At 36.9% G+C, this 25,510-nt stretch overlaps 1 protein-coding gene across 5 annotated transcripts in view; it reads left to right on the forward strand.

The window, feature by feature from the left end:
* The window catches only part of SBF2 (SET binding factor 2), a 258,173-nt gene that overhangs the window by 101,877 nt on the left and 130,786 nt on the right, over positions 1–25,510 (forward strand). For all 5 annotated transcript variants that reach the window (XM_027651193.1, XM_027651189.1, XM_027651191.1 and 2 more), the window contains exons 3-6: positions 5,977–6,114; positions 18,269–18,382; positions 20,034–20,144; positions 22,418–22,523. In XM_027651193.1, the coding sequence (XP_027506994.1) occupies positions 5,977–6,114; positions 18,269–18,382; positions 20,034–20,144; positions 22,418–22,523 (469 nt within the window). The remainder of the gene's footprint in view (positions 1–5,976; positions 6,115–18,268; positions 18,383–20,033; positions 20,145–22,417; positions 22,524–25,510) is intronic.

Below are 25,510 nucleotides of genomic sequence, written 5' to 3' on the forward strand. Positions count from 1 at the left end.
CGAGCGTTTCTTCATATTTACAGCTTCATAACATTGTTTTTTTATTATGCCAGTGAGCATAATTGTTTTGTTTTGTTTTAAGTAGAGGTATGCATCTGAAAAAGAAAATTCCCTGTGCCAAAATTCCATACATAAATGAATGGAGAAATGGTGAAATACTCAGCAGCTGGTGCTAGGTCATGCAAGTCCAGATGGAACAAACTTTCTTCACATAATGTCTGGAACATGGCCCTTTATTTTTAGGGAGGCTTGTAGAAAAGATGATGATGATACTTGTTAGAAACAAAGCATGGTTAAAGTAAAAGAAAGCCTACGGAAGCAGGCTTAATAAAATTAGCCTTTGCACCCAGGATGGTTCAAGGGAGAATCAGATGTTTGGTGAAAAAGTTAAATTAGAAAGGAAGGTAGATAACTCTGTCAGATGTTTTAAATTCTAAGATCATTTTGGGATCTTCTAATTCAAGTCTTGTCAATGGAGTTCTTGTTTTCTATTTTGTGTGCATCCAGATAGCTTTGGCTTTTATATGACAAGAAAGAAATGCACAAATGTGCATTCTCACAAGTGTGAGAATATATTTTAAATATTTTAAATATAACTGTATTAGTGCAGGATTCTGTAATGCTGTGTCACAGACCTTGTCTACTGTTCTGTGTAAACTCTTCACAAAATGCTTTCAATGGATGACTTGCTAAGAATGTATCATGTCTTAAACTTTCTGAACAAGCTTTTTCCCCTTTCTACTTTGGTAGTACCATCGAAGGTAGTGAATTTCTGATGGAAAGCTGACCGGATCATTGACACAGAAAACAATATAAAGTGCAGAGAGAGCAGTCTGTAGCTACACAGACCCAACTAGAATATTGGTTCAAGATTTTGTTGTGGATTTGGTTGTGCTCGGGGTGCAAGCCCAGGAGAACATAAATACCTAACGTGCAATTCAGCAACTGAGTAGTTTCTGATCAACAGATCAGAATGTATTATAATTCTACCATGATAGGGATAAAGAAGAACTGAAATTTTTCTTTAATTAGGCTTGAATACTATATAATTACTATTCATTATAATAGTAATACTTAATCTTCACATTCACAGTATCCAGGAAGCCTTCTACCTACATCCCAATTCCTCCAGTGCTTTAATAGAAATTGTGACTATTTTGACATTTTCTTCAATTTTTCAACAGACTGGGTGCCCCAGGGAAATGGTCATGGCCTCAGGCTTGTGGGTGTTCAAGCCCTTCTCTGGACATGCTCTGCTATCTCCATGTTATTTTTGAACTGAGGGGCCCAGAACTGAACACAGCACTCGAGGTGTGCCCTCACCAGTGCTGAGTGCAGAGGGACTTCACTTCCTTGGTCCTGCTGGCCACACTATTCCTGATCCAAGCCAGGATGCCCCTGGCCTTCTTGGCCACCTGGGTGCAGTGCTGGATCATGTTCAGCTGCTGTGAACCAGAATCTCCATGTCCCTTTGTGCCGAACAGCTCTCAAGCCACTCCTCCCCCAGCCTGTAGCACTGCAGGCGGTTGTTGTGACCCAAGTGCAGCACCTGGCACTTGGCTTTGTTGGCTCTCATGCAGTTTGTCCTCAGCCCATTGATCCAGCCTGTCCAGGTCGCACTGCAGAGCCCTCCTACCCTCAAGCAGAGCATTCTTACCCTCCAGCAGATCAACTCTCCCACCCACCTGGAAACTTACTGAGGGTGCACCCAATCCCCTCATCCTCATCGTTGATCAGGGTGTTAAACAGAACTGTCCCTGACACTGAGCCCCGGGGAACACCACTTATGCCTGGTCACCAGCCGGGTGTAACTCCATCCACCACCGCTCTCTGGGCCTGGCCATCCAACCAGTTTTTAACCAGTGAAGGGTGCCGCTGTCCAACCCATGAGCCATGAACCAAGCCATTCTCTGCTGGAGAAGGCTGGGGGATATGGTGTCGATGGCTTTACTGAACTTTAGGTAGACAACAGCCACAGCCCTTCCCTCATCCACTAAGGGTGTCATCTTGTCATAGATGGAGATCAGCTTGGTCAAACAGGCCCTGCCTTTCCTAAACCTGTGCTGACTGGGCCTGATCCCCTGGTTGTCCAGCACGCTCTGTGTGATTGCACTGAGGATGATCCAGTCCATGACCTGTCCCTTTCAATTCAGGATTTTCTGGATTCTGTAATTCTAGACACCAAAGCTGTATACTGTATAACTAAGGGATATGCTGCTTTATGCAAATTATTTCTTTTAATAGAGAAGGACAAGGCAAGCAGTAGGAATACAGCTATGGCTCTAAGTTGGAGAGAAAGAACAAACCTATGAATCAAGCAAAGATGATGTTTTTAGCTCATAAAAATCTGAAGAAAGAAATGTCACTTTTAAACAATTAATCATGTCTAGACTTTAGAAAGAAGGCTTGTGGTGATGACATACATTTTTTAAAGGTAACAAACCCAGCTACACTGTTACAAAACACTACTTCATTTTTAAATCTGTCTGGTCTCTTGTTTAGTCTGAAAGCATTTGTGGGAATAATTAAGAGAAAGTTCTTTGATTTAGTGGTCCCCTGCAGTTTCAAAAAATACGTAAAATGTAATTTCAGCACCTTGAGTAAAATATCTGTTGCATATTTTTCAGTGCAGTTTCTGGATATCTGCACCAGATTTCACAAGGTAATCAGTTGTAACGTGGAGTTGATCTGAAGCACTCACCACCATTAGAGCCTTATTCCTATGAATAGTGAGTTGGACAATCTGATTGATCCTAATTTTCACTGTCTTTGGTAGAAGTTACAGTCTGGTTCCAAGAATTCTGGCAAATAAGTGAAACAATATGGGAGCACGTTTGTTCTTCTGGGTTTTTTCTTGTTTACTGAAGAAGCACATGACCTTTGAATTACATTCACAGTGGTGATTTTGTCTGTTTTGGTATAGCATCTGGTTTGGTAAGGAAACATTTTTCTGTTCTTAGTAGCCAGAGCATGTTGGTAATCATACTGGATAGTAGCTTGTATTTATACTAGTTTGGAAAGTTCTTCTCAATGCTGTTTGCATTTCAAATATTGCACTAGTATTTATTACCTTATTTTAAGGAAACAGAGAGTCACTCGTTTAATCTCTTGGAGGAGCATGTTGTCTTTATCCTCAATCTCTGTATTTATAAATTCCTTCCAGTTTATTTGAAAACACAGATTCTCTGTGTAGACATTGAATCTACTCTACTTCAGCTGTTTTTTTCAACAATCACTAATTGTTGTTTTCTAGTAAAATACTTAAAACTATAAAGCATATGTTATACACAAGAGCACTTGGAAATTGGGAAGAATTCCCACTGAGATGTGAGTAGGTTTTAAACATGCATAAAGATTGAGAGATTGCTATTGATATCAGCCTACCCAGGTCCACAGTCTCTTCTGATAGTTAAAAGTTTAGCTGTTTGGTTTCCCTTTGCATTTCCCAATGTACCAAGCAGATGTTGGTCTAAATTTTATGCAGAAACCTGCTAATAATGCATTATTACAATAAAAATAATTATTTTAAAATTTATTTTATTTCAAAATAAATACAAAAAGTATATTCAAAATTAACTTACCAATACCTCCAAGTTCAAAACTGGTGGATTGTGAGTGTATCATGTAGAAACCAGCTCTGCATAACCCAGCTCCCTCATTTGTCATTTGGGTGCAGAATAACCTGTGGATTATTTGGGTAAACCAGCTCTTCTGAGAATGTTTGATGCGTGCAGAATGGCCCTTTGTCCAGGAATTCCCAACACTCCAAAATCTGATAGATTGCCATTTACAGGAGTGAGATGGGACATTACCTGTAAAACTGAAGGGCAGTGGCAGCAGCAGGGAGGTCCTGTCATAGCTGGTAGACTTGGCAGATTTGAAAGAGTGTTAAGATTGTAAACTTCTTAAGAAGCTCAAGCTGGGTCTGCTTGAACAGCCTTTATTTGACCTACCTTGTATGGATGATTTGGTTCTAATGGCATAGGTTTTATTTATTAACAGAATCTTACTGCATTCTTTGCATTTTGGCTCATACTTTTTGAACAAATTCAGAGTTTTGGGGGTTATCTTATTGAACTGTGGATTCCAGGCTTCATTTACTACACAGACCCCCCCTCTAAACTCTGAAATACATACAGAACCATAATGATTTTATTGTCAAAGTTTTTAGTGATGTTTTTGTTACAGTGTCTGTATATGTTGACCATATTACATTATCTTTATAGCATCCCTGCAAGATTAATAGCAGTATCTTCTTATTTTTAACTGACATGAGATGAAAAACAAAGGGAGATTAGGCCAGTATTATCAAAATCATGGACTAATGCTGGATGCTTAGCTTGGAATGACTAGGATTTCTTTTCTCAGAGTACTTTTTGATGTTCAGAGCAGTTATTTTCAGATGCAGGAGGGAGTTCTTAGCACTCCTAAGGATACAGACTCAGAAGTGTTAAGCTGACTATCTAGAATTTGAAGAATGTAACATGAGAAAACTTTGATTTTGAAGATTTTCCCATGATCATAAAAGAAACTGTATATCAGGGTTTTAACTGCTGTTCACCTAAGACTATCCAGGTTTTATTGTAGTACATGTTTGTTTGCAACTTACTCTTCATGCTCTTTCAGTTTTCAACATCTGTCTAGGAAAATGAAGCAATTTCTGGAAACATGAGATTTTGACCTAGCTCTTTTGTTCCTTTGGTGTATGCATTGTTTAACAATCTTAGAAATTTTTTGTGTGGTGTTTTTTGGTTTTGTTTGGGTTTTTTTAATTTTTTTTTTTATTATTCCTAATATGTTCAGGGGCTATTACCTTTGCTGCATGTAAATTCTTGGTTTATAATTTTGCTATTAAAAATGTGCTTGTGAATTCTTAGTGTATGTGAATTTAGGCTATAGTAAAAGAAAGGGAGAATACAATATTCCATAAAGGGCATCTCAAGAATGTTCAGCAGGCTGATTTCTGAACTTCAGCACATTCTTCCATTATAGAGGACAAGTTATTAAGTGGTGTTGTACTCCAGTCATCTAAAAACAAGGAGAAAAAACATACACTTTCCACTTTGCTGTTGAACTGTATTTCTCCTTTTGTTCATGCTGCTTGTGCACTTCTCTTTTGAGGTCAGAATTGCTGCCTTTGGTGCTGGTGGCTTGTACTGCCATGGCCCTGGTCAGCTTGAAGGAACAAGTACTGAAAGGACTTAGGCTTATTTGACATGTGTTTTAAGTTCTGCACAGATTTAGTCTGCTCACTGGGACAAGGACTTGGAAATGTGCATATGAAGTATCTGGAGAGCTGCAACAAGTGATTTTCTTTGTCCCTGAGAGTTATGAAGTCAAGAACTTGAATGTAGTTTTCACAGTGGTGGCAAAACTTGTATCCCTGCTGTAGTATGACTTCTTATAAAATTTCAAATGTTCACAATGAAGTTTATAGAGGTAATCAATAAATAGATGAAAAATATTGCTCTGTGAGTAGTCTTTTGTAAGAGCAACTATTGAATAATTTTGCAAGTAGGTGTAAGTGCAATATCTTATGTTTGATTAGGTAGATTAACAAAGAAGTAAGGAGAGAAATTAGAAATGTAGAGACATTCCAAGTCACAAGAATTGTGACTTCAAACTGAAACCTGTTATCCAAGTAAAAGCTGCATAATATATCAATCTTTTCCTGTTGTTGCCTGTTAAACACTGCAAAGATGATCCTGAATACTGAATTCAAAGGAACACATCTTCACTTTGTGGAGTTAATTATATCTCCCTTGATGTTTATAGGGTTGGATGTATATCTGGCCAACTCCAAGACCTACTGGATTTTCCTCATTTTCTTCAAATTTTACAGCCTGGCATATGTTCACTTCAAATGAAATGAGCTTCTTGATAATGATCTGTTACATTGTTTAAAAATATTTTCCGTATTTCATAAAACAGTTGGTATTACTGCTTAACTGTATGTCTCTTTTCTTGTTTCCTTAGTTTTGCCAGCCTGGAGGATGGCAGCTTTCGAAAGAGAGGAAACAGCCAACGTTCTTCGTGGTGGTTCTGACTGACATAGACTCAGAGAGGCACTACTGTTCCTGCTTAACTTTCTATGAAGCAGAGATTAACCTGCAGGTAAAAACTTTACAATAAGTTACAAAAATGCAGAAAAAGGTGTCTAGAAACAATAGAGGGCAACTCCAGAAAATATTTTGCTGTTCCTCTCCTACAGAAATCCATGTATTTGCACAAAGGTGAGCTCAGTGTACTTCTTTGTGGGTTTGGGAGTTCTGTCTGTTTTGCAATAAAAAAAGCAACCAAAAACATCTCATAGAATTTCTTGTGGTGGTTTTTTTGTTTGTTGGTTTTGGTTTTGGTTTTTTGTGTTTGTTTTTTTTTTAAGGAGACAGGCAATATGGTGTTCCTTTTATTTCCCTTCGTGTTTGACATAGCATGGATGATTCTAAGCCTTGTTCTAGGAAAAAGTTTATTAACTTATGCTCCCTCTGCTGGCCTGCTCCGTGGATATACATATTTCTGTAAGTGCATTTATTGGCAAGGTTTGTGTGGGGGTAAATGGCACGATTTTAAAACTGATAGAGTAATTCTTCATTTGTTAGTTAGGTCAGATTTTAGGTGTCAGCCACTTGGCAGTGTTTGTTTTTAAGCATGTATTTAATTTTTCTTTTGGCAACCTTGTTCTTTCAAAAATAGACATCTTGTTTCCCATTTAATGTAAAGTCCTCCGCAGAATTTCTGCTGTGACTTAATACTTGGAATCTTTAGAATCTATAACCTAGGGAAAACCTAACCCAGTCTGTAATTGCAGACTCCCATTGTTATGTTTTGAAATATTTTCTTTCCTACATAAAAATTAAAAAATTAGTAAGACCTTGGCACTAAGTATAATAGAATTAGTTAAGATTAAATAGATTGCTAAGTAAAGTATTTTTTGTTCTTTTAGTGAAGAACTGTGACATTATTGATTTTTTTAAGAAAGTGGTTTTTAATAAAACAAGAGTACTCTGTTCATTTAATACTGGAGTTGAAATTTTATTTGTAGAATATTTGAAAATGTGGTGTAGTAATAATAATGTTGTGCTTTTTCTAGGCACAATTGGAAGCCAGAGAATAATAGTTGTTCTTATTTTATTAGCACTATAGTTTAGGTGGATATTTTTTGTAGATTATTAGGAGTTAAAAGCAGAAAGGTACCCAAAAATTAGATGTATTTTAGTCTTAAATTTTAGTGTAGATCAACTGACACATTCCTATTAAAAATTCTAATGTCTAGAATTCTAATGTCTAATTTCCTTTATTTTGTAAGTAGAGAGTGAAATATTCTATAGTAATTCTTTCCCAGCTGATAAAAATTTACAGTGGTTGACTCTTCCTCCACTCGATGTATTTCATAACATATACTAAATTTAGCAAACTTGTTATTTATCCTGTGGTTTCTAGCAGCTGCTTTTGATTCCCTATGCACATCTTTGAAGTAATGGTCATCACAAAACATCCAGTATTAACTACAAGGGGTTTTTTTTTTCTTATACTGCCCAAGTATTAATACAAAAAACCCCAAAGTTAAAAAAAAACAACAATAAAAAACTGAGTGCAGCAGGATGTTGGTTCTCATAATGCCATTCCTGGCTGTGTTGTAAAGAATGCATATTTTTCAGATGAACTTGCTGTGGTGAAATTTATTCTATGACTGCATTGTTTATAGCCAAACTTCCTGTTTCTTTCTGAAACCCAAAGAGAATAATTGAACGTGCCCTGTTACATGGTCATTAGGCAAGAATTCAGCACATGTACAATCTGTAATGAAACATAAGCTTGTGAAGCACTGGACTATGACAGTAATATTGATTTAACCATTCAGATTCATGCCTCATTAAACAGTCCATGAAACATAGGGTACAGGACTTGAAATGAAATATGGGCAGTACTTTTCACAGTTAAATACAGTTCATTCTTTTTACTGAATTATATAACTTGCTAAGACAAAAGTAAGATTAAATTTCAAAAAAACCCCACAGAACCACTTCTTTCCCAGTAGGTTTCACCAGGTGAACCTTGCTGATACACGAGACTGGTCGGAATTCAGCCAGAGCAGATCAGATATTTGGCTTGGCAGAATCACCTTCACAAAAAAAGTGAAATCAACCACTTGGAAGTTTCTGTGGTCAGTTAAAGTGGGAATTGAAAACAAACTGATTTCTTCACTTGTGAATGCTAGAAGAGAGCAATCAAACCTTTTATGAGCCTTCTGCATAATAATACAAGAACCTTTTAGACACAATGGGGTCTGAGAAGACTCCTTCTATAGCTTTGGTTCCCTTCATTCCTGCTTCAGTTGTTTGTTACAACTTAATGATTTGTAAATAAATGCCACCTGAAGAGTAAGGAGTTTGTACTCACATGGAATACCTAGGTGGTACCCATGATAACCTAGGGTGCAAGATTAAGGTAGCAACTATAAAAACTGTATAGTCTGCAGGAAAAAGATACCCTCCCTGAAAGGCTATTTCTGCAAGCCCTGGATTCAGTTTAGTCTCTTGGCAGTTGCATGTCATAACAAGTTTTTCAGAGGAAAGCACAGGCTCTATGTGTCAGCTGATGGCCTATTTTCAACTTTGTACTCCTAGATAGAAAATAAAATGTTATTTCATTAGTTGATGTCCATGAATCATAGTGATGAAGTGACCCAGAGCTTATTATCTGCCTGGGTGCTGGTCAGTTTGATTAGCAATCAACTCTCATAAAGTTGTGGTAATATATAAAAAGGATTGATGTTACCTTTAGTTGGATTAATTCTCCCTTTCTGTGCTCACGAGGAAGATGAACATGTGATATTCCATTAAATAGGGGAATAGAACTCACTTGGTGCTATGTGATTTCAGGTGATACAGCTTTGTCATGTAATCCTTCATGAATTGTTGTGTTTTATGATGCTAGTCTCACTTAATTGTCCCAGTAACATTAGCTAAAGCTGTATAAGGTTATGTTCCCTATACATCTGGGTTTGAAAAGGAACATTAGAAAGTTTGACCTTAACAGCAGTCTAAATTTTGGAATGTGAGTACACTAATAGGGGCAGTCTAATACTGAATGAACATTGGTAAAGCTGGTGTCATTTAAAGGCATTTCTAGTGTGTTGCAGAGCAGTTCTATGTACAAGATTTCTCTCCCACCTCAAGTTCCTACTTGAGTGTAAAGAAATCTGAAATACTGACCTGGTTTCTCCTTCCAGCTTTTTATATTTCCAGCACATGCTTTGCCTTATCCATGTTGTTGTCTGGCTTAAGGTGCTGTTTAGATGCTCTAGCAAATAGAGCTGGATGCAGTATTGACTTGCATGTATCTGCAGGAATTAGGAGGAGAGTAAGTTGAAACATCTCTATTTTCTCTTCCCTCACAGTGCCTTGAAAGCTGGTTGGGTTTTTTTTCGGGATGCTGGGGGAGTGGGGATGGATGTGGAGTTGTGTGGTATCCCATTGCTGTATTTTGATCATTTCTGTGGACTTCAAATTTCATTGGTTTGAAATCCACTTGAAATGTCATTGTTTTGGAGAAAACTTGTCCTGTCAACAGAAAAAAATAGTCTACCCAGTTTATTTTTCTGGCAACTGAAACCAGAAGCTGCTGAGCAGCCAGTGGGTATTCAGAAGAATCATAATTGACATCTACACCCATAAAACACTGTTTGTAGCTTTATTAGTCATCAAAACAAACAAGAAATATATATATATATATATACACACACACACACATGCATACGTTAATCAGTATGTGTAGTTCCGTGTGGTGTACACACTGCTTGCTAAAATGGGGCTCTTATTTCTAACAGCAGTTTCTGGATGTTGCCACTTAGAAGACAAAGACTTGATTTAATGCTTTTGACTCAGCAGATACTTTTACTGACCTCAGCTGTGCTTCTTACCAGTTGTGCAGTTAGAATTTATACTGACAGTGCTTGGAAGAGCACCACAGATAGAATCTTTTTAAAAAATGTCGACTCGCATAATTTGGGAACCTAATGGTCAATTTGTACATTGCTTTGCACTTGGAAAGAAATTTGCCCTCTCTTCCCAACCCCACCATCAACAAATTAGAGAATGATTTATGCCAGTAATTGAACCTGTGCAACTGCATTTCTTGCATTACAGAAAATCTGCTCGACGGGATCAGCACAAACCCCCAAACATTTGTTTATAACAATCTCATTATAAGATTGTATCATTCTTGTGTGTTGTCTTTAGCCTATGTATGTTAAAACATTGTGATCACAAAGTTAGTAAGATTAAATATATCATTCTGGAAAATGGACATAAGTAATAATTCACAAGTCTCCTGCTTCCTGCCATTCACATTGTCTTCCTCTATCTGCCCTCCCCTGCAAAAAGAGGAAAACGAACTTGTAAAAATCCCAAACCATAAAATGGCAGATTCACAACATTCACAGATATTTCCTGAGTCAAGGGAAAAACTGCCAACAAAATGACTTTGCTTCATAAAGTTATAATTTTTCTGCTTGGACTGGAGAGTTGGTGATCCTGCTGTGCTAAAGCATATGCTGCTCCATGAGTCACTGATGTTTGGTTTTTGGCAGAGGATGAGAACCCTCAGTTCGGTTGTACCCATTTTGAGCGTGAAATCTGACTCCCCTCTGGATATTAGGTTAGCATGTTATTCTTAAGATGAAGTTTTATTGAATATACCAAATGTTAAATTTGTTCCGAGAATTACTTTTTACAGTCAATGCCCCAAAATCACAATTTGTGTTAAAAAAATCTGATTTAAAAAAATAATGTTTGGTATATTGCATCATCATCTTTCTGAACCTACTGAAAAATGGCTGGTATGACATCATAGAGAGATTTAAGTAGTGCCTTATTTCCTTTCTGTGGTGGCGTAAACAGAAGGCTGCAGATAATGTTCTATATAAGGAACAGACTTGTATTTTAGTGTCCTTTTATACATTTAAGGTCCTCTTTAGACCAGAATTTAAAGTTAAGAACAACTGTACAAAGGAAAGCATATTTCCATCTTTTAATAACTGCCAATAATTTCTCCTGTATTGTTTATCCTCTGGCTCATGCCTTCACAGCCATCCCCAATTTGAACTCATGCTGTTGCAGGGTACAAAAACTTGTGTTGGGGAAAGGTCACCTCTTCCTCTTAACTCCTGCACCGTGTCTATATAGCAGCCCCAAGTCTCAGCCCACAGGACAAGGAGATACTGTCTTTTTAAGCAGAGGCATTTCTTTGTCAGTAGAGTTCAGATAATTCATCTGACTTTCAAACAGCAGTAATACTAGTTCAGCAATTCATTGGAAGTCTTTTCAATACCTCTCCCCATATGTAATTTAAAGGAATTAACTGTGTTTTAATTAAACAAAACAATAATCTGTGTGTGTAAAATTTTGCCTTGGTGTACTTCTACATATACTGTTCTATATTATTTAAAAACCATTATACTGAATTAAAAGAGAGTATGAATTACCAGCTTTCTTCAGTTAATTTGAGTTTTGTCATTTGTTCTGCTTATGTTTCGTAGATCTCTACAGTCTTCTCAGTTTAGTATGTAAGGCTTGAAAGGGTGGAATTCATGGATCAAGTTTGCTGCCTTTGGGTAAATTCAGGAAGATTTAGTAAACTCCAAACTCTGAAGTTATGTCTGTGTACACATAGTTCTTACTAAGGACTTGGTACTGTAGTTCTTAGAATTCCTCAGTGCTAAGGTTAACATGTTAAAAGCAATTACTGAATGCTATTGATTATTGCCCAAGGAATTTCAGCATTTGCAGGGCAACTCAATAACATTACCTTGGACTTCCCAGATCTTCTGGGGCTGGACATCCTAATGGCCTCCTCCAGAGGGATACTTTGGCCGATGGCTGTGAAAGCTGGACTGAAAGGGGGAGAGTGTGGGTATGAGGTTACTTTTGTTCCTAAGTTCTTTCGATATATTTAGATAATAACGAATATCAGCACCTTCTGGAGTTTTCAAAGTGAGGTGCATTGAATGATAAACATCTAATAGATGGTGGTGGTGTCAATTTTGTGTAATGCTGGAAGGTGCACTGCAAACTCCTTATTATGACTTAGTATTACTCTGAAGTCTCACCAATATTTAGGGAGTGAGTGAGCTGATCTGCAATAGCGACTTGAGGTTGCTCTATTTGCTAAGTTCTGATCTTCACATAATTTTCTATCTTTGATCCTTATCTTTTTTAGTTGATGGACTCCCTACTGTGCATTACTACAGTTTATTGTCCCATTTTGAAATTATTAAATCAAGATAATGGCTTTTATGCTGGTTTAATTTTTCCAGTATAAGTTTAGCTGCAGTGGTATGACTCTGAGTGTGTAGACAAGCTTCATAGCAGATCTGTTCACCTGTGGTTTTAGTTCAGTATAGCATATTGTAGGCAGGATGCAGATTTGTCTTCTGGAAGCACTCAGCTAAGTTTATTTTAACTTTCATACATGTGTTAGAATTTATTGGATACATGCATTTTTATAATCTGGAAAGTAAATAAAATTAATTGATGCTGAATGTTTTTTGGCCTTTGACTGTTAATAAACCAGCTAAGAGTGTATTTGGCTGCAAGTAAGACCAGCAGAGACCAAGTCACATGAGGAGAAAGGGATCTGTCCCAAATGAGCAATTGGCATAAGATTACTAAAGTAAACTTCAAATAATTTTTCTTAAAATAAGAAATCATGCATGGTCTCTAAATCTTTGCTGGGCAGTTAGTAGAAAAACAACAGGCCTGCTGAACTTGGCATAGTTTCAATGCAAAATTTTGCATAGGGCAAACTGTTTTTGACATAATGAAGTACTAGAGTGCAAGTTTTGTAATGAAAGATGTTTGTTCTCTTTCTGGGGCTGAATGAAAGTACAATTCTGATTTCATTTTCTGTTCACATTTGATTTCCTTTGAGTTTCAAATAATGCCTGCCAGCTTCAGAACAGTAAAACTGCATCTAATGCTTTGTGTTTTCTGACTTTTGTACTATAGTTCCTCAGTTTAAATTGATTTGCCTTCCTCTGACATGAAGATAAACCTAATTTTTCTCCACTCAACATTAGTCAGAATGAAATTGCACTGGCTTCAGTAGCATATTCCCCTGGAATGGAGATGTAGAGTCAGCATGCCTGGTTTGTCCTCCTGTCTGAATGTGAGTGGCATCTCTGACAAAGGGAATTCAAAGACCCAGGGGGCACAGTAGAGGTAGAGCCAGTAAGTGAAGATTAGATAGACCACTGATAGTCTTGGGGAGTTTGCTAACAGGTCAGAGTTGCTTTATCTAGGAACCTTCAGTGTTGGAGGTTTGCTAAATGGCAAATTTGGGCATTTGTGTTCAAGTGTGAAGATGGACATGTCCAGGGTCTGAAGATGGGAGAGTAAGGATGGTTGTGGTTTGTATGTAATTCAACTGCATGTTGATGGAGCAAATGCTGACCCATCCCTGGAAGTGTTCAAGGCAAGGCTGGATGGGGCTTTGAACAACCTGGACTGGTGAAAGGTATCCCTGCCCATGGCAGAGGAGTTGGAACTAGACGACCCTTAAGGCCCCTTCCAACCCAGGCCATTCTATGATTCTGTGATTCTAATGTGTTCTCAAGCTGTCTAAGCCCCTTAACACCAACTACGTTCAGTAGTAGTCAGAATTTTTTTGGGCTCTGTTGGTGGGTCATTTTCATCTTAAAAAATTTATGTTAGTTTTTAATGTAGATTTTGGCTACATTGTTGTTTTTAAGTTAAATGTCGGTATTTAGAAGCAGAGCTGACATGTTTAAATAATATGATTGCTGTGGCAAAATCAGATTTATAAAAGGTCAAGAGGAAACCTTAAAGTTTGAAGGCTACGTCACAGCAATTAATATCTCTGTTTAATGAAAAATGATAAAGTTAATATGAGTAAAGTTTTCTTGACTGCCACATGAGTTGCAGTTTTTCACTGAAGTAGCACAAAATCAGTCACTTTTTTCTTCTAAAAGTTTTAACATAATTTCTTAAGCAGAAATTACTGCTTACATGAAAATGTCTGTTTATGTGCTCATTTACCACATGCAACATTTAAGCACATTGAATGTCAGCCAAATGTGACTGACAGGAGAGATCTTGTACTTGCAATGGCTTTTATGGAAGTGGGTGGGTGGGAAGCAGAAAGATGTTTCATAGTCCACTGCCACCTGGGGGAAAACTTGGAGTGTGGGGTCAACCTTCATCAGGCATCAAGTAATCCACAAATGTTTTAACTTGAGACTGTGGTGAAGTTTTGAAATGGTATCAATCGTATGTTGTTAAGCTGAGCCTGTGCACTCTGCCTTGCATGATTTCATAGATTTGCAGTGTTCATTACATTCCCTGTAACATCTCCCAAAACAGATGGGCACAGGTACTGAACTGGAGAGATGTGTGACTGCTCAACACTTGCTCCATTACAGTGTGTAAATAATTTTTCCACAGGACCCTGTGTGTAGCATAAGAAGAAAATGTTTAATATACATCTTGGTTTTAAGAAAGTTTTTTGCTCTTGGCTGACACCCATTTATTTGAGGAAAATATGCCGTATTTTATTATTTAAATTATTCTTTGTTTTATAATTTTTCTTCTAATATCAAGCTTTCAAAATCTTATCTTGCTACTTGATAAAATGCTGCGAACTGTGCCCAACTTTACACTTGTTTATAAATGTGGAGGGACTTTTAAAGCCAAAGGACACCAATTAAGCGGTTGTATATATATTTTAGTGTAGCTGTGGGTGTGAACGTTTGTTAAAATACATAAAACCAATTGAGTTTAAGTATATATTGTACAGAAATAAATGTACAGAACACACAAACACACACATTTTTTGACCAGTCTCTTAAGAGGCCACTTTATAGCTGTAGCAAACAAGTTGAGCAAAATGAAGTTGCATCATATGTCCTTCAAAAGAAGTTTCACCATTTTCTGAGTTTGTTTATCATATATTATTTATGCAGAAAAAGAGAGGGGGGAAAAAGGGGGCAAGTAAACAAATCAAACGCTCTGCTGTAAAGCCAGATAAGATTTTCTGTTTAAACTTATGATATATCCTCAACCATATCCTACCTATACAATAAACTGTTTTACACTCTAGTGGTACATTTTTCTAATCTCAACTGTCTTCAAAGTCTGCCTTTTTGTAGAAACAAAAACAGGAAAATAGAAAAAAAAGGAATCTCTTTCAATATTTAGTTCAAATTAAGAACATTCTATATCTGTTCTGTGGTAGTATGCAGGCAGCAATAGTCAGCAATATAGATGAGAGCTATCAGGGAAGCCCCATAGCATTAAACCAAATACCATTATCATCTTCTTCCAACCAGTAAAAGCACAAAAGGAAAACTATAGTAATCAACTAGATTAAAAAGAAAAAGAAACTAGCAATATTTTACTTCCTAATTAACCAATTCACATCCAGGCAAGGGCAATGAAACTGGTGAAGATTCCAGAGAGTAAGTCCTGTGAGGAGTGGGTGAGGGAGCTGGGGGTGTTCACCCTGGAGAAAAGGAGACTCAGGGGGACCTTATTGCTCTCTACAACTGCCTGAAAAGAGGATGTAGCCAGGTGGGAGTCAGGCTCTTCTCCCAAGCAACAGCGACAGGACAAGAGGAGTTGGCCTCAAGTTGTGCTAGGGAAGCTTCAAGTTGGACATCAGGAAGAATTTCTTCATGGAAGGGGTTGTTAAACATTGGAACAGGCTGCCCAGGGTGGTGGTGGAGTCACTGTCCCTGGAAGTGCTCAAGAAACAATTGGACATGGCACTCAGTACCATGCTTTAGTTGACAAAGTGGTGATTGGTCAAAGATTGAACTCAATGATCTTGGAGGTCTTTTTCAACCTGAATGGTTCTGTGGTTCTGGGAGTCTGTAATTTAAATTCATCTTTCAATCTGTGTATTTTTAGCAAGGTTTTCCTCAACATCCGTTTACTCTGAAGTAAGTTGTAAATTGAAGGCTACGTTTATAAAATAAAAAGTTATTGTGAAAAAAAAAAAGACATAACCAACTCCTTTATTTTGTTAATTTTGGTTAGAGAGTATTTTTCCCTTGGATGACCAAAGGAATAAAGAAAGATGAAATGTGCATGTGTCTGAGCAGAAGTGGAAATAGAAAGAATTACGTTTGTGGCTTTACTGCTTTGTAATTAGTATTGCTACATAATGCTTATGCTGTTAATACTTTGCTTGAAAAGTAGGTTAAAAGTCATGTGTTTGAAATGATTATCTACTTAGTCTACTGACTCCTAATAATGTGCCTGCGTGCCTGTCAGAACGTTGAGCTGGGGGAGAAATATGGCCAGTCACACTGCATGTTCTGTAAATCTTTTATGAAGTAAGACAGAGTGGCTTTATAGTGTAAAAGACCCATCAGTCAATATTGTGCTGCTGTTGTGCCCTGAAAGTTTTAAATTAAATCTAATTATGAATTAATTCAAGACTTGACCTGAAGTTGAGTAGATTTTTCTGAAAATGGTCTTTTATAGAAACTCCTCCCTGGCTGTGCACCCTGAGTTTTTGTTATCTCAGTACCATGTGAATATAGAGGAGCTTCCATGTTCTCTTGCCTTTAGTAATGTGGAATGTGTTTTAATTTCATTTTTCCTAATTTCAGGGTTCACAATTTGTCAGATATCCAGAATCTATTGCCTTTATGCCTAGAATTCATAATTTCTCTTTAGAGCAGTTGATACAGTAAACTTCTGTTGGTAATTTAACAATTCTTGGACTTTTGGGGGCAACGGGAGGGAACTGTAATTCCTGCAAAAGCTCTCTCCCTGTCAGCATTAAAAAGGATGAAAATAAATGAATGTGTGGGACGTGCAACTGCTGAGTTATTGTGTTTCTCTTTGAATTTGTGCATCACAATTTTAACCTGGAAATGAGATGTGAAGTAGACTAAAAACATGCATTGCTAATGTATTGGTTGCCATTTAGGTAAAATCTAATGTACAAAGACAAGTCTTTTCCCATGTGTGTATATATATTGTTGTGCCAGTTGATTTTATTTTGGTATGAAAATGTTATACTGAATCAATCAAGTTATTTTGATTAAAACTTAAGTACTCTCTTTTAAAGTAACTTTTACTTGAATGCTGAGTGTGGGTTAGCGTTCACCTAAAGAAACCGTGCATTCTGAGTTGAGGTTGTGAAATAAAGCTCATGAACTCACAGCATTCCTGGCATTTAAGGGCATTTCTATCAGGTTTCTTCCATTTAATAGAAAAGTGATGTTGGATTTTTTTTTTTTTTTAATAAACTGAAACGATGGCTAGTAACATGCCAGAAATACAAGGCAGATATTTCATGCTGTCATATGGAAATGGAAGTAATTCCTCTCGTATTCCTAATTAATATAGTGATTTTTGCTTGGAAGAATGCTCGGTCAGAGGAACAAATAAAAAAAATGTGGTGGGTGGTGTGGGAGTGGAGAGAATTACATGCAAAAATTGGAAAGCACGGACATTCTGTCATTTGAAAACTTAGTTAATGAATTTTTCAAAGATTGTGTGGAATTTTAGAAATGAAAATATTTAGTGACATCTTTAGTTTTGGCTATGAATAATAATAAACTATTTGCGATTGAATAATAAGTGCTGGCAAGGAGGTTGTAGCAACTTGCACAATACCATGAACAACTGCAAGTTTATCTGCACTGCGACTTTTTTTTTGTTTAACCTTAGTGATTCCTAAGTGTGAGGAATCTTTTTGAGAAATCTGAACTAGTCTTCTTGTGAAGAAATTCCTTTAGATTCCAAATTTGCTAGGTCAGGCTGGAGATGACTTTATAGATAATTTTAGCTATAATGTTATTGGAAATTCTGAAAGAAACTGGATTATATTAATATGGGGAGGCCAAGCAAACATTCTTTTGTGAAATACGTGATTTCGGTATTTGGAGCGTGGTTGATTGTAAATCAGCTAACACTTTGATGTGAAAGGATCCTTTCTATGGTCACTTCGGTATCTAAAATGTGAAACAGGGTATTTAATGTGAACCATTGTCCTGTTAAACTGCTGTCTCAGAGAACTGTATTTCAGGCACATTGGTGCACGAGTTCCCGGGTGAGTTTCAGTAAGTTGAACTACATCTAGAAACTTCCAGGGAGTTCAGGCAACCCCTGGAATGTGCTCTTGTTAGTTGACTTCATTGCCGGTTCCAAATAATGCAGTTATTTTCTAAAACTGTGAGAATGCTAACATTTGAGGTTTCTTTCTGCCTATTAATTGAAGTGTTTCTTCTTTCAAGGGAACAAAAGAAATTGAAGGTGAAGAGGAGTCTGGTTTAATTCCGCCTGCAGAAGTATTCGCTCCTAAAAGTCTGGTCTTGGTGTCCAGACTAGATTATCCAGAAATTTTCAGGGTAAAGAACTTGCAATTGCCATTTATAATATATGTCAGCAGACAGATCTGTTTTTAATGAGTAGCTGTGGTAGTACTTTTGAATTAAAATATCTCAGGATCAATTTGGGAATTTAAAAGCAAAAGTTGGTTAAGACTGAGCTAGATATAATTCAATGTCTGTGGCAGTAAGTAGCCCCTGTAGATTAAAGCAGTGCTTTTTTACCCTTCAGGCAGTTTTAAAGCTATATAGAAGATGTGATAGAGTTTTTTCTGGGCTCTGTTTACTGTATAATGAAGTGAATTATTAGGACAAAATCAGACTTGCTCAGGTAAAACCAAGACATTAACAATATTTGATTAACTATATAATGGTAAATTAAGAGTGACATTCTAGTTTTCTTTCATATGTAAGGCAAAATGTCCAAGCCTCTTCCAGATCAAATTAAGATGCATGACAGAGATTTAGAATCTTGGATTACTCTCAGCTGATGAAATATGACTTATCAGAGATAAATGAAGAGCTTAAGTTTTTATTAAGCTAATACACAGTAAAAGAAACAAAGTTCAGTTTATAGATCAAAGGAGGAAATCATTCAGCAATTGTCATCATACATTAAGAATGACAGTACCAAGTAAGATGAAAAGTCCATGTAGCCCAGTATTTTTCTCTGATAGTGTCCTGTAGCAAATGCAAAGCAAAACATGTAAGAATAGGGCTGGCAGTAGAAACAATTCTACAAAATACTTTACAAATTCGATGTGAATAATAGTTAAATTATGTCCTGAACCAGAGGTATCAGTTGTGTGGTGTTTTTTTTTATAATTTGTCCACTTTCTTAACATTCAGATTTTACAGCAACCCGTGGCAGGGAGTTTTGCTGTTTAACTAAGTGTTTTATTAACAATTACTCTTGGGATTATTTCTAAGAAGAGAATTACTAAAATATTTGCTGATTCATCAAAGGTACAGCAGTTAAAAGGCACCAAAAGGATTCTGTGGAACAAAGTTATTTCCTTTCTTCCAAAGGCTTCTTAGAATGTCATGTTGAATGGTCTTCATTAAATTATTAGTAAAAATGCTAGAGCTGTATCTGTGATTTCTCAATCAAAACTGGATCCATTGAAGAAAAACGAAATGCTGAAATGTTAATCTACTGTTAATCCAAAAATACATTTATATCGATATAATAAAATAAAGAATGTAAATTAAATAACATATGGAATTGTTGAACATTGATACTAATCTTAAAATAAGCCTCAAAAGCTCATTGATTCATCAGTGTTCTACCCTAGAAACCAGTCAGATTTAGATCCACAGAGTTCAAAGCACTGAAGCTGTGTTGATTTTTATAACTTTTAGAAGTAACTTCTAGTAAAACACTTTTTGTGTAGTAAACAAAGCAAAAATATTATACATAAAATTTCTTTAAAAATATATGTATATCTACACCTGCCAGCACATACAATCCTTCTAAATAGCCAAGCTAATTTTTTTAAATGAAGGATTGCTTCCATAGCAAATTGCTCTGTCTTCACTTGGAAAGTACTTTGCTACATCAATAACTATTAAGAAGAACATATTTCTAAAAGATTATATACGTAGATCTTTGAATATTTTGACATCTGCCTTCTCCTTATAGCAGACTGATGTATTTTGTCTACCTTTCTAGGCTTGCCTTGGCCTGATCTACACCGTGTATGTGGACAGCCTGAACGTGTCACTGGAGACTCTCATTGCAAATCTGTGCTCATGCCTTGTCCCTGCTTCTGGAGGGTCTCAGGTAAATAGGGAAAAAAGGGTATTTTTCCAGTTAATTTAATTTATGAAGAAAACAAAAAATAAATTCTTGAAATATTTTTGAAGAAAAAAAGATCATAGTTCAGCTGAGTGCTTTCCCTGTGGCCTGTGAGTGCTTTCCCTGTGGCCGGTCTTCTAAAGACAGCAAAAATTCCATTCCAGGATAAGGTCAAAGGGTTAATTTTGTCACTGAGTTGGCTTTTTACAGGGCACATTAACAAATCAAGCAGTTTGTGTAAGTTTAGTTTTTAATAGTAATGCGTTCAGGAATATTTCTGCTTGCTACAGGAATTTTTTTTAAGGCTTTTTTTCTGTGCCATGTTTTAACATAACCTTTACTTCATTTATGCATGTCTTCTCCTTGATGAAGTTCAGGACTCCACTGTTTGTTTCATAAGTAACTTGTTTAAATTTCTTATTTTCATAAATTTTTTTTTAAATGCTAAAAAAAATTAACTCAGATGTGGTTTTCTCAGAGATAATTAAATACTACTGGTAGCCCAAAAATAAGAATAAAGTTTCCCAGAGAATACACTTCTTTCTACTTTTTTACCTATGCTTTTTATAAGCAGAAAGTCAGGTTTGTGTGTTGATTTCCTTTATATAAATTATTGCTGTACATTTGTGGGTTTCTGATAAACCAGGTGGGTCTTATGTACTTGACCTTCACTTTGTGCTGTGACACTGCTGGGAAATTATGGTCCTTCTTATGAAACATACCTAGAAACTGTAAACACAAATGGCAACATCTGAAAGTCAGGTACATGCATGCACAACTTGCCACTCAACCTATGGATTCTCAACAGTCTTGAAATCCTACAAATCCCTAATCCTTTTCTGGTTTTCCCTGGCTGCTCTGGAATTTCTTTTAGTGTTGTTGTCTCAGAATGTCCTCTCAGCTTAGTCAAGGTCTACCTTATTGCTCTCCAGGCAGCCACCTCTCTGCCTTTTGGTTTTGAAGGGGAGTAATTTAGATTGTATCCCCTCATCCGAAACCTTCTTCTTCTTCTTTGAGCCTCAGATTACAGGTTTTGGTGATGCGTTTGGAACTTCTGGCTCCACTTCTATCCTCTTTTTTATTTCTAATTTTTTTTCTCCCATTCATAAATACAGTTTTTCTCGGTGATTGTTTCCTCTCCTAGAAGAGGAAGGAAAAGTCATATTCCTCCGGTTGTTCCTCCTTCTGCTTTCTCTCTTCAAATAACATGCTCATTCAGTTCAAACTTTAATTTGCTGGGTTGAAACTATCATTTTAATCAGAAATTGAGGTTTCTTCTTTCTTTCTTAAGCCTCAGGCTCCTAGGGCTAAGTCTGAATTAGAATGGGCACACACTTCTGATGTTTATTTTCAGAAGTCCTTGAGGAGCCTCCCAGGTTATTCATGGGTCCTCCACCATTGAAATAATCAACTGTGACTGACCTGCATCCAGGTGTGCTGAGGAAGAGCATCTCTGCTTCAGCTCAGGGACTTGTTTTTCTGGGGAGCATTTTGGTTTCAAATACCTGCTGTGCAGCAGAGCTTGCTGCCTTCATACATTCAACATCTTTGCTGCCACACAGAGTGGGGATGTACCACACTTAGTGCTTGTACAGAAATGCCCCCCAGCCCATGGGAGTTACTGCTTAGAGGTAACTGCTTGAAATCACTCACTGCTTGACTGTCATGTGGATTTACCCAGAGGAAAGCAAGGTTATTTTGCTGTTTGGGATGTGATACACCAGTGCATTCCTTTCACTCCCATTTCCTGCCTCCCTCAAGGGAGATATGTTCTTGTTCTGGAAAGGTAACTGAGGTTTTAATTCTATTTTAATGTGCAGAGCAGGAGCACAGGAATATCAAAACTGTCCTCTTCAATACCCACATATCACAAATATGTTCGTAGTTAGTACATGGATCCAGACAGCAGATAGCAAAGAAATTCAGTTAGTAATAATATACATTTTTCTGATTTAAATGGGTTTTAAACCTTTTGTGTTATTAGAAATGTGCTATTAACTGCCCTGAAAGCCATAACTATTTAACTAATTCAGTGTAAATGCAAGGGAAACACCATGATGTTATACATTCAAGCAGACATGTCACTGTCCTCAAGTAATATTTCAGATCTCTTTTTGTCAATTCAATTATTCGTATGGACTTTAAATTTCTGTATACAAAACAAATAATTTTTGCAGCATTAATCACTTATCTGTATGACGACAGCTTGTTTATTCTGTATAAATTAAATTAAATTTTTTTAAAAATTGTTTCTACAGAAATTGTTTTCTTTGGGAGCTGGGGACCGACAACTGATACAGACTCCTCTACATGATAGCCTTCCTGTTACAGGCACCAGTGTGGCTCTTCTCTTTCAGCAACTGGGTATGTCTAGGTCTGCTTTGAAAAAAAAATATTTTTTTAAATTACAGAATGAGGTATTTTCTGTTCTAATTCAGTTCTAATCATGTGCCAAGAAAGCTACATGGTAAATATTAATTTCTTTTGAATGAAAAAATGACTAATAGGGCTTTTATCCCTTAATGAGATGTTCATAGAACCTTTTTGTACATCCTGCCTGTGGTAAGTTATCTCCAGTATTAAAGAATCATGGAATAGTTTGGGTTGGAAAGGACCTTTAGCCATTTAGTCCAACCCCACCATCTAATATCTGCAAATGTACTGGGAACAGAAGTGAGCCTGGCCTCTATTTAATTGCAAAAGCATTAATTTAAAAAGATTCCCCCCCTTTTGGTACTGTACAAACTCCAAAGAAAACCAAGGAGGTTGGTAATGAAGCTGGTGTAACTGAAAAGGTTAGTGGAAAGGACACCATGTACAGGTTTGGGTAACTATATGGAATTCATATACTTCTGTTGTTATCTCTTATTCCTTCTCTTTCAAGAAGATGACCTAACTCAATCCTCATCAAATGCTTACTTGTTCATCACAATTACAATGTTGTGTCGCTGTTGCCTGGGTACCTCAATACTAATCTCTTGTCTGTCATTAAATTCATTAAATTTTAATGCTCTGTTAGTCTTCATTCCATTGGTTTGTAAAGTGACTTTGAAGCACAAACTTGTAGCAGCCATGGATAAGGGCACAATTAATAATCTTTTCTGAACCTGTGGACCTCATGTTTAATCTCAAGTAATCAGATGGCCTCAGAATATGTTTTGGTCATCCATTTTCATAAATGGACAGTAAGAATGAATAGAAACCAGAAAAAGAGTAGTGAAGAACAGTAGGAGTTCGTCACAGAAAGCAGTATCAGATCTGATGAGCCCAAGGCCATCTGCTACTAAGAATATTTAATTGTATCTTTCCAAGAAGAATATTATTCCAAGAGGAATGTTATAATTTTGCTGGTAGTAGTTTAAATTAACAAAATATGGCTAACGTGGTGTATAGATGTTACGTAGCTTCACCACGGTCCCTGAGGTTTTTAGTTGACTTGACATGTCAAGATTCATTAGGATTACTCTGATCAGATTGCAGGCACTGTTTTAAATGTGGGTAGGCCCAACAACTTTCCCCCTTTTCTGAAGACACAGAATGTGGTGTGAGGTACTGAAAGTACAGTATCTTTTGTTTGGTAAATACGGTATGTAATAACTAAGTTGAGGAAGTTTGTTTTAGGCAGTTGTAGATGAAAGTTGCTATAAATTCAGAGTTCCAAAAATGTCAGAGAAAGTGAGGCTCTCAGCTAGTGCTTAGGTAGGTTAACTGCCCTGTCTTGTGGCACTTGGCTTTTGTATGGTAAGTTGTGATTGTAGCGTTTTGTCACTGGATCAGTCTCAGGAAGGCAACAAAGGCAAATAATCTGAAAAGTCATTGTAAGCATCAGATTTATACAGGGAAACTGTGTAAAGATGGAGTGGAATGTAAATATGTGGAAGAGAAAACTGAGGGAGGACCATCTCTTCCTCATGGTTTCTTAGAAAGAGTGTTTTTTGCAAGGCAAGTTTTTTAAAATTCCTGTCATTGTGTATAAAAATGAATTGTAAAACTTTAATATGAGAATTTAAAATTTCTTTCACACACATAGGGTTTAAGTTAATATTATTAACCACATTTTATTAATGGGTTAATACATGCAGATGGATGTCATGTAACTCCCTAAATCTACTGCAGCAGAGTACTGAAGAGTCTGGAGAGTCCTGTAACCAGAACTCCTAGACTGTTGTGCTACCAATCAAAGATCCTTTACCTTTATATTTTGAATTTGTGTCATTCCTTATTAGCTCATATACACTTTCCAGTACCTATACCCCTGATTTACTCTTTATCTACCATCTCATCTTTCTTTTTCTATACTCCTTTAGCCTTTTTACTGTCTGGTTTCTGTGGTTTTGCTGCTCTTCTGCCTTTTCTCCCCGACTTCCAGTAAATGTTTGGAGTTCCGTCTTTCTTGCTTTTTGGTGGCTTGTAAGAAGTATGAGTCAGTAAGCCCACGCCTTTCAGAGGCCCTTTGCAGTTACAGTGCACAGAAGGATATGAAAATCAGCAGAAGGAGGGGGAGAGAAAGGGAGATATGGAAGGAAAACGTGCTCGTTGCTCACTCTTCTGGTTAGTGACGCTTCAACTGGCCTGAAGAAGAGAGAGACTGAAGAAAGTATGTGGTTATAAAACTTGGCAAATCTTCCCAAAGACAAGCTTACATCCTGTTTCTTTGAAGGGGATCATGCAAGTTCATGGAAGAAAAAATTATCTCAGTACCCCTTCTTTTCTGTTGTGGCAGAATTTTCTCTTCTACAAGACTAGAGGAACTATTAGGAAGAGCTTGTCTAGTGGCCTTGTGTAGGTGGTCTTTCTGTGTCTCCCTATTCTTTGGTGTGACAAGAATGGTAGTAGTTGTTTGGGAATGGGCCTGATACTGGTTAAAGAATAGGTAAGTGAGTTTGCAGGTATATTTTTTTTAAAGCAGGTATATTTTTTTTGAATGCTTTGCAGAAGGCTACGTTTCCCACTTCCTATTTTTGACCACTGGTTTTTTCATTTCTTTGGGTTTTGGGGAGTTTGATTTTCTCTCCTCCGTTCCCAGCTGATATATCTAAGTATCTGGGGATATAGTACAGTGGTAGAATTACCTTGTATCTCTAAGGACACAGATTAGAAAATGTTTGTGTTTCCATAGTGTACCACACTTTACAGAATAACACAAAGTTCCTTTCCCATGTAGGTGGTGAGCTGTCATCGTGTTCTTAATGCCAAGGCTTGTTAATGCTAAATTTCTGTTTGGATTTACTAAAAAAATAAAATTGTTGATACAGCTGCATATGTCTGTTTGCAATGGTTGTTGAATATAAAAAGAGGACCAGGAAATATGAACAGAGTGTTTTAAATAAGTTCTCACTTTTCCTGTAGTC

Source organism: Corapipo altera, unplaced genomic scaffold (assembly GCF_003945725.1).
Source record: "Corapipo altera isolate COAL_440 unplaced genomic scaffold, ASM394572v1 78, whole genome shotgun sequence".
NCBI lineage: Eukaryota > Metazoa > Chordata > Aves > Passeriformes > Pipridae > Corapipo > Corapipo altera.